General features: G+C 50.8%; 1 protein-coding gene across 1 annotated transcript; it reads left to right on the top strand.

Annotated features, from left to right (window-relative positions):
• Positions 1-1,247: 1,247 nt before the first annotated feature.
• Positions 1,248-8,457, top strand: LOC102251414 (SLA class II histocompatibility antigen, DQ haplotype C beta chain-like). Its single transcript, XM_014541020.1, has 6 exons — positions 1,248-1,278; positions 1,579-1,746; positions 5,367-5,636; positions 6,299-6,568; positions 7,044-7,154; positions 8,093-8,457. The coding sequence occupies exons 1-6, from the start codon at positions 1,248-1,250 to the stop codon at positions 8,203-8,205; spliced, it is 963 nt and encodes a 320-aa protein (XP_014396506.1). The 3' UTR covers positions 8,206-8,457.
• Positions 8,458-9,717: the final 1,260 nt, after the last annotated feature.

The following is a 9,717-nucleotide window of genomic DNA, read 5'->3' as shown; positions in this document are numbered from 1 at the left end:
CCCTAGAATCCTCTATATTAAAAGCCTAATATGCTAAGTGTCTGACCGCTCATTGGACCGTTTGACCAGTTGCTATGACACACACTGACCACCAGGGGGCAGACCCTCTGACTGATAGGTTAGTTTGCTGCTGGAGTCTGGGCCATTGGGACTGGGTGTGACAGGCCGGACACACCCTGGAGCCCTCCCATGGTCCCTCCCTGCCCCGATCGTGCACTGGCGGGGTCCCTCGCCTGGCCTATGCCCTCTCACAATCCGGGACCCCTCGGGGGATGTCAGAGAGCTGGTTTCGGACCAAGCCCTGCAGGCCAGGCCAAGTGACTCCACCAGTGCACGAATCTGTGCACGGGTCCTCTAGTATGCTATAAGAATTCTTCATGTGGATTACAACTTGACTGACTGCAAACCAATTTCTGCAATTTCGACCTTGCGTGTTTTTTTTTTTTTTAAATTAGGGGCTCATATTTGAAACCACCATTTGCTGTTTGTTTCCAGACCACGGTGCTGTGGAGGGAGCAGCCACGCGGGCCTCCCACCCTAACTGACTGCTGTGCAGCGAGGAGCGAGGCTCAAACCCCAGGTGCCCAGTGGATGGCCTGCCTGTGCTAGCTGGTCCAGGAAGCTGCCAGCTGGAGGACCAAGGCCGGCTTTTAGCTGCCCATCACCAGAGGCTCCGCTCTCCCCAGCCTGAGGTCACAACTCCCGGGGCTGAGGTCCCAGACATCCTGAGGTGTTCCCAACAGCACTTGCGGAAGTCTGCGCCTGAATCCTCTCCCCTTGGCACCAAAGTAACCGAACGTCGCCATGGACATGGCCACCTTCTCACTCGTGCCCTGAAAGGGAGCAAGGAGGACGCGAGGGTCCAACCTCAGTCCACGCACTTCTCTGCAGGAAGCCTGCTCTCCTCCCTGAGCACCACCTGGCTGGGCCTGCGGCTGTCGCTGCTCACAGGCCCCTGCTGCTACTTCTGTGCAGGGACAGGGACACGGAGAGGCCCTCCTCCCCTCTCCTCCCCAAGCCTGCCTGCCTGTCGGTCTATCATTTATCTATATCTATCTGTCTATCTAACTATCTATCATCTATCTATTATCTATCTATCTATCTATCTATCTATCTATCTATCTATCGATCTGTCAATCATCTATCTACCATCTATCATCTCCATCATTTATACTATATCTCACAGTGTCCCAGTGCCAAATCAAGGAAGGAAATAAACAGGTTTTAGTTATCTCCTCTCCCGGGGAATGACATTCCACTTCCTCCTACCTCCCTACTGTCAAACCCTAAATATAAGAACCAGAGAAATGGAATAAATGTTCCCGAAGAAATACTCCAAATCGCATTCTTGTCCTGGTTCCTGAACCCCTGAGCGTATTCCAGCGCATACAGGCTTGTGCTGGGCAGTAGGTGGCCCAGGAATCCTTTTATTGCATTGAGAGCTTTCATTAAAAGTGTTTACCCAGTGACAAATGAGAACTTAAGCTATTGGGTTGACTGTCCAATCCTAAGAACTGTCCAATCCTAAGGCTCAGAGAAGGGTTCCCCATTTTCATCTTCTGCAAAGTGAAACGTCAGGTGAGCTGCTGGCAGCTGTGCCGACTGCCGGTGCTTCTGTGCGGTTGTCTCGGTTTCCATGTGGAAAGATGACTGTGACCCCCAGAAGCCCCTGGGTGGCAGCTGGAATTGTGACGGTGGTTCTCACAGTGCTGAGGACGCCCCTGGCTCACCGCAGAGGGACTCCAGGTGAGTGCTGGGCAGCTGCCCTGCCAGCCCCCAGGCCTGGGGGTTCTGGGGGCTCAAGGGCGTGGGGTCGGTGTGTTGCACTCTGAAGTCCCAGGTAGACTTGGAAGGGCTCCCATGACAGTCCAGATGTCTCCGCCTTAGGAAAAAGAGTTTGCTACATTCTTTTCTCCATCCTCTGCAGCTGAAAGGAAAGTAGTGTCTTTCTTTTAAAAAATATATATTTATTGATTTCAGAGAGGAAGGCAGAGGGAGAGGGAGATAAAAACATCAATGAGAGAGAATCACTGATCGACTGCCTCCTGCACACCCCCTACTGGGAATTGAGCTGGTAACCTGGCATGTGCCCTTGACTGGAATCAAACCTGGGACCCTTCAGTTCACAGGCCGACGCTCTATCCACTGAGCAAAACCAGCTAGGGCGAAAGGAGGATACTTTCTCTCAGGGAATGGGCTTTGGGATCTCAGAGTTGGAAGAAAAAGTACATTTTTACCAAAACAAAGGTACCGAACTACTACTACTTTACCCTCTTTAATCCTTACCTGAGGATATACCCATTGATTTAATTAATTAATTAATTAATTTTTACCCATTGATTTTAGAGAGAAGAAGGGAGCAAGAGAGAGAAACATAGACCAGTTGCCTCCTGTATGCACCCAGAAGGGATCGAACCCACAATCTTTTCCATGTATGGGACGATGCTCCAAGTGAGAAGGATTTGCCCTGCCCTTTTGGGCCAAGCAGTGCTCAGTGGGACTCGGGGATGCAGAGGTTCAAACACCATGGTCTCTGCAGCGCCGTATGTGAAGAGAACCATCCCCTCCTGGAGTGTGAGTGGCAGGCCAGGGCGATAGCGCCGGTCTGGAGAGGAGAGCCCTTGGGGGCGGAGGGCAGGCGGGGAGTCTGTTGCACCCTTGATCGGGATTGGTGATGGAGAGGGCTGCGAGAATGGCGAAAAGCAAGGAAATTAACAGTGATTTTGCACCCACTAATTCCCAAACCCTGGGTGATATCATTACACAAACTATGCCACTGAGTTTTTCCACACATGGATACACTGATGAGCCCACTTTTAAAAAATTAGTTATTTTGAAATATAACACCATACAGGCATGATATAAAGCACAGATATAAAATTAACAGAAGTTATAAAGAAATATCCAACTAATAATAACCAGGTTAAAAATGACTGAATGTTACCAGCACCCAAAAAAGTCCCACTAGCCTCTTCCCAATTAGCCCACTTCCAGTTGCCAGAGCCGGTGCTTGCAATCTCATGACCCTTGTAATACTGATTTCTTGCTTTCTGTTATGGGTCTAACATATGAATGTGTCCTTAAACAATGTAGATTAGCATTAGTGGTTCCATAAATGTGGTGTTTGTCTTGCTCCTTTTGCCAGTGCTACGTCTGAGGTCGGTCACAGATCTCCCAGGTAACGGCTGTCCATCCACATTTGTTGTCGGGGACTAACTTCCACTTTGAGATGCAACACTTACCCCTTCCAATGTGGACGCACTCTGGGGCTGCGCCTGTTTCTTCACGTATCCTGCAGCCTCTGAGCCTGACGTTTTTAGACCAGAGTATATGCTTAGATTGGAATCCATAGGCAAGAGGCTATGCTGGCTTCAGCTCTACGGCAGGAGGTCCGACTGATGGAAATTGGTTGCCTCTACCACTCGCGCAGTTCACAGGAAAGCCAGCCCAACTCTTGGCAGCTCTTGGCATTTAGACTTTCTTGTGTTGCCCTGTGTTGTGGGCAGGTAGTGGTGTTTCACCATATTTTTAGCTGGCATTTCTCTGATTACTAATGAGGATGAGCCATTCTGCATGTTTATTGTCCATCAGTATTTACTCTTTGTTGAAGTATCTATTTAGATATTTTTTCTTTTTTTCTATTATATTACCTGTCTTATTTGTTTTTAGAAAATATTAAAAGGTATTGTGGCCTTGGCTGGGTGGCTCAGTTGGTTGGAGCATCATCCCGTGCACCGAAAGGTTGTGGGTTCGATCCCCAGTTGAGGCTCATACAGGAGGCAACTCATCTCTCTCTCTCTCTTTCTCTCTTCCTTCCTCTCTATAAAAACCAATAAAAACATATCCCAGTGAGGATTAAAAATAATAAAGAACTGTGTTGTGAATTGAGCGCCTGACCAGTGCGTGCTTTGCGGATACCTGTTTGTATTTTCTTGCTTGTCTTTTTTGTTTGTTTGTTTATTTTTTTGTGGCTTGTCTTCTTAACTCTCTTAGTATTGCTTGATGGGCAGCAGTTGTTAATTTTAATGAAGTTGAAGTTATCAGTCTTTTCTCCTTATGGTTAATGCTTTGAACGATCTGTGTGAGAAGTCTTTACCACCCAGAGTCATGAAGGTGGCATAGCATGGCCTGTTCACGCAGGTGTAGTTTGCATCTGGCACGAGGCCCATGCCCGCCTTGCTCTCTCCCCCGCCATTGGGACACCGTTTATTAACAACAGCACCATTTCCCACTGAGCTACAATGCCACCGTGGTCGTAAACTTACTGTAAATATATGCCTGGAACTAATTTTGATATATAGTTTGCCATCTGTTTATTTTCCTATGTCTGTGTCAATAACACAGTGTACAATTACCAGTTTTATTTGACATTTTGATATTTAGTAGAGAAAAATTTTTCATAATATTTACTTCTTCAAGAGTAGTTTGGCTAATCCTTGCTATTAAATTTTAGAATCTCCCTGGTGTGGCTCAGTGGATAGAGTGTAGGCCTACACACCTAAGGGTCACGGGTTCGATTCCCCGTCAAGAGCACATACCTGGGTTGCAGGTTCGATCCCCGGCCATGGTTGGGGCACATGTGGGAGGACATTAATCAATGTATTTCTCTCACATCGATGTGTCTCTCTCACTCTCATCATTCCCTCCCTTCCACTCTCTCTAAAAACACTAATGGAAAAAATATCTTTGCATGAGGATTAACAACAACAACAAAATTTTAGAATCATCTTGTAAAGTTTTAAATAATAAAAAACTGTAGGAATTTTAATTGCTATGCATAAAATCCATTAATTCACTTAGCATAATTGTCATCTTTAATATACTGAGTCAATTCAAAATATATCTTTTTATTTATTTGGGAATCTTTTAATATATCTCATAAAATTTCATTATTTCCTTCAAGAAATCTTGTATATCTTTTGTAGGTCTTATTCCTAGATAAATTTTTTTTGATGTGGTAATAATTGAAAAATTATTCTTGGTCTATATAATGTTTTAAAATACATCTTGTATGAAGCTACTTGCTAAACTATCGTTTTACATCCATTTAGCAATAGATTGTTTGGATTTCTTTATTCACAGATCCCTTATATGCAAATACTGACAGTTTTATCTTTTCGTTACCAATCATTCACTGTTCCATTGGTTTTCCTGCTTGACCTTCGGTTTTCTCTAATAAATGCTCAGTTCAGGACTTGAGGCCGAGAAGGCATTGAACTCCTTCCTGGGGATAAAATTCGGGGGGTTGAGAGCAGGTTTTATTGAGCCGCGTGGCTGTACTGGTGTCTCCCTTCCCCAGCGCCCGCCGAGTGGGTGGTTGACACAGGCCTCCCATCCCCGCACCCCCCTCCTCCACCCCACCGCAGAGGACTTCGTGTACCAGTTTAAGGGCACCTGCTACTTCACCAACGGGACGCAGCGCGTGCGGCTCGTGGCCACCGAAATCTACAACCGACAGGAGATCGTGCGCTTCGACAGCGACGTGGGGGTGTTCGTGGCTGTCACGGAGCTGGGGCGGCCCCACGCCGAGAGCTGGAACAGCCAGGAGGACCTGCTGCTGGTGTACCGGGCGCAGGTGGACGTGCTGTGCAGACACAACTACAAGGAGATGTCTCCCTTCACTGTGCAGAGGCGAGGTGGGCGGGCGGCTCTTCGCCGCAGCCTCGCGCGGAGGCCGGGAAGGGATTTAATGTGGTTGCCCAAGATCCCGGTGGTCCTGGGGTTCACCTTCCCGGGAGAAGTGGAGGCAGGCCGGGGAGGGGCCTGGCATCCAGGCGGGAGGAACTCTGCCTGGGCAGCGCTAAGGGTCCCTGCTCGGAACTCAGTCCTCCCTCGGTCACAAGGCCCTGCCCACGGGCCCCCTGCTGGGCTCCTGTGGCGGGTCAGAGCTGGTCCCCGCGCTGTGCACATGTGTGTAGGGATATGCACACACGCAGAGCTTAAAAATGATCAGTCCATGTTGCAAAGAGTTTCACATAAATTATCCTGTTTAATAAACAAGCAAACACCGAGTAAAGGTATTATTTCCCTAGAAAGCAGGCTTACAAATTATTGGTAGCCGGTTCATACCCAGGGCGGGGATTCTAATGAAGATGATTTGAAACCCGTGTCCCTCTGCTGCCGTGAGAGAGGAGGGCCTGGGCGGGGGAGGGGAGCGCTCAGCCTCCAGAGCCCCTCCCCGGCCTGCCTCCACTTTTCCCAGGAAAGTGAACCCCCAGGACCACCGGGATCTTGGGCAACCACATTAGATCCCTTCTCGGCCTCACGTCTTCTTCCTGGTCACCCTCCCAGTGGAAAGTGAACGTGTCCCCCTCCAAGAAGGGGCCCCTGCAGCACCCCGACCTGCTTGTCTGCCACGTGACCGATTTCTACCCCGGCCACGTTCAAGTCCGCTGGTTCCTGAATGGACAGGAGGAAACGGCGGGGGTCGTGTCCACCAATCTGATCCATAACGGGGACTGGACCTTCCAGATCCTGGTGATGCTGGAAATGACCCCCCAGCAGGGGGATGTCTACACCTGCCGCGTGGAGCACCCCAGCCTCCAGAGCCCCATCACAGTGGAGTGGAGTAAGGGCTCCTCATGGCACCCGGATGGGAAGCGCAGAGGCAGGGAGGACCTGGGCCTGGCGGGTGGGTTGCCCCTTAGCTCTGGCCACCTACTTTCTGGGTTGGGATCATGGAAGACTGAGGTCCCCTTATCCCCAAGACGTGGCCATCCCTGTACTAACCCACTCCCCAGCTGCAGGTCAGCCCGGGCTTGTGTCTCCCAAGAGCCGGGCTCCAACATTAATGCTGGTCTCTCGGGGAAGGTCTGTGGGCTTCCAGGTGGACGCACTTCCTGAGAAGCTGCCATCACCCCTACACCCCACCCATCTGTGCTGCTTCCTGGGGCCCCTGCTGCCTCCTGGGTCCCTGCTGCCCCGGACCCTCTGTCTGCTTCCAGAGCTCCTCCTGCCTTGACCTGGACTAGACTCAGGGCTTCCAGATGAGGACACAGTGGAGTGTGGGGACAGACACTGACCTGCAGGCTTTTACTTTCCAGGGGCGCAGACTGAATCTGCCCAGAGCAAGATGCTGAGTGGAATTGGGGGCTTTGTGCTGGGGCTGGCCTTCCTGGGGCTGGGCCTTGTCGTCCACCTTTGGAAGAAGACAGGTGAGGCCGGTGGGGAGCGAGTGGGAGCCTGGTGCTGGGAACGCGCCTACCGACCTGAAAGGAAGGGCTGGGGGGTCAGCGGGAGCTGCAGGGACTGGGAGACTCGCTCTCTCCCCGGTCCAGGCTTGCTTCTTCACACAGGTGCACGGTGAAGGCTCGTTCTCAGGCAGAGAGAGCAGCTCTCCAGCTGTCCTCACCGCTGTCCTCACCTCTGTCCTCACCTCTGTCCTCACCTCTGTCCTCACCGCTGTCCTCACCGCTGTCCTCACCGCTGTCCTCACAGCTGTCGGGCAGTTATTAGATGGGACTTCCTGCTCTGAGCTCCCTGCCTGAAGCACGCGCAGGCTCTGTCGCCTCCCTAGGTGACTGGCTGCGTGGCTGGGGGGCCTCACCTTATGGCGTGGAAGCCTTATGGGCCTGGGTAGGTGAGGACAGACCGGGAGCTCTTGCATTCCCTGGTGGAGGGGGAGAGGAGAGGCAGGTGCAGTGTCCCTCTCGCCAGGCCAATGAATTTCCCTTTTCTTTTCCTTCTTCCCGAGGTTAGGAGGCCTCGAGGCCCCGCCCACAGGTGACGTTCCCACTCTTCCCGCAGATACGTGACTCAGGTGAGATAGAAAGGAGTGGGTGGGCTTGTCTGCACACTGACCGGCTCCCGTTGTGCTGTCCTTGCTTCAGCCACATGCGTTCTCATGTGAGTCGGGCCGGGGAAACTCTGGCACGTTCTGCATAGTCTAAGCGGGCGACTTCGGAGGTCATTTCCCAGACTAAGACCCGGCCTTGGCACCAGCCCTGCAGCGAGGTTTGCATGGTGCCCCCGCGTCCAAATGGCAGAAAGTGCCGCTGAGCTTGCTGGCGGGCGAGGCGACGGGCCCGAGCGGGGCAGGGCCAGTTTACTCAGGGACCTGTGGCTGCCGACGCCCTCCTCTCTCTCCTCCAAGGCTCTGCACTGACCCAGACATTCTTCTTCCTGGATTCGTCACCGCCTCTCCTTGGCCTTGACCTGCTGTTACCTCGTCCGAGGGTCCCAGCCTCCCCTCCACCAGGCCGGTGAGCAAGCCGCCTGTGCCAGCTGTCACCCCAGGTCCTGCCCCCAGAGACCGAGAGGCAGCTGCCGGCCTTCCTTTGGTTCTGTCTTTGCTGCGTGGCCTGTGACTGGTTTGCACCCGGTGCTGGAGGCTCTTGCCCGCCATGTCTGTCTGAACCAATGCCCATTCTCAATGGCGTTTCAGATCCTGCTCTTCCTGAAGACAGCCCCTGAGTTCAGCGCCAAGCTCTTTTCTTTCAATAAATTTTTTTTTCAAAATTAAAAAGATGTACTTTTGTATTTTACATTATCTGACATTTCCTTTTCCATGCCTTCCTCCTATTGTGTGTGTGTGTGTGGGGTGTGTGTGGGGGGAGACACTGAGCAAAACAAAGGTCAGATTCTCAAGTTCAGTTACGCTCCAAAGAAGGTACTATCCAGGCAAGGAGACTAGGAAACCATGGGTCTCCATGCTTGGTATAACTCAGGGGCCACATACGAATGGGACATGAGCCCTGGCTGGTTTGGCTCAGTGGTTACAGCGTCGGCCTGCAAATTAAAGGGTCACGGGTTCAATTCCTAGTCAAGGGCACGCACCTCAGTTGTAGGTTCTCCAGTCCCGGTAGGGGTGTGTGCGGTAGGGGCATGTGCAGGAGGCAACTAATCAATGTATCTCTCTCATGTTTCTCTCATGTCAATGTCTCTCTCTCTCTCTCTCTCTCTCTCTCTCTCTCTCTCTTTCCACCTCTTCCCTCCTTCCCACTCTCTCTAGAAATCAATGGAAAAAATCCTTGGGTGATGATTTAAAAAAAAAGAATGGGACATTAGGTATGAAACAAATTCAGGTTTCCACCCTCCAGGGCCCTTGGGTCTGGGGTTTCGTGCCTCTCCTGGCTCCCACTATGGTCTATGAGCTTCACGCATTTGTGCACCTGACTGGCATATGATGCCTAGTGGTGTAACGGATGGAACCAACAGCATAAACTTTTCCTGTCAAGGGCCCTGTGTACAGTGGGGAAAACAATGATTGTTAACTGAATATGACCCACCCACTGTAATTAGCAATGGAGGTTTTATTAGTACTTTTTTAGTTGCATATGATGAAAACTCTACTAATGCCAGCTTAAGAGAAAAAATTAGTTTTTTGGGTTCATGAGATTTGAAAGTTCATTATGTGAGTTTGGCTTCAGAAAATGGCTAGATCCCAGGACTCAAACGAGGTCTTTATCCCTCCTCCCTCTGGCTCCCTCCTTCCTCTCTCCTCCCCTCTGTGCTCCCTCCCTTCTCCCAGTGTGCTTCTTTCCCCTTCTATCCCGTATCGCTCTGTCTGCTGCTTCTCTTTGTCTCTCTCTCATATCTCTCTTGCCATCCCTGTCTGTCTGAATGACCCGCTCTTGTACTGTTTATCTATCAGATGGCGTTTCTGTCTCTGTATCTGCATTTCTCCTAATATCCATATCTCTGTGAATTTCTCTCTTTCTATTTCTCTCCTTCCTTCTCACTCTGTGACCCTTTCTCTCCCATGAATATGTATTTACT

This window comes from Myotis brandtii, unplaced genomic scaffold (genome assembly GCF_000412655.1).
Source record: "Myotis brandtii unplaced genomic scaffold, ASM41265v1 scaffold2561, whole genome shotgun sequence".
NCBI classification, from domain to species: domain Eukaryota; kingdom Metazoa; phylum Chordata; class Mammalia; order Chiroptera; family Vespertilionidae; genus Myotis; species Myotis brandtii.
The sequence above is the reverse complement of the archived record's forward strand: the minus strand, read 5'-3'. Positions and strand labels throughout refer to the sequence as shown.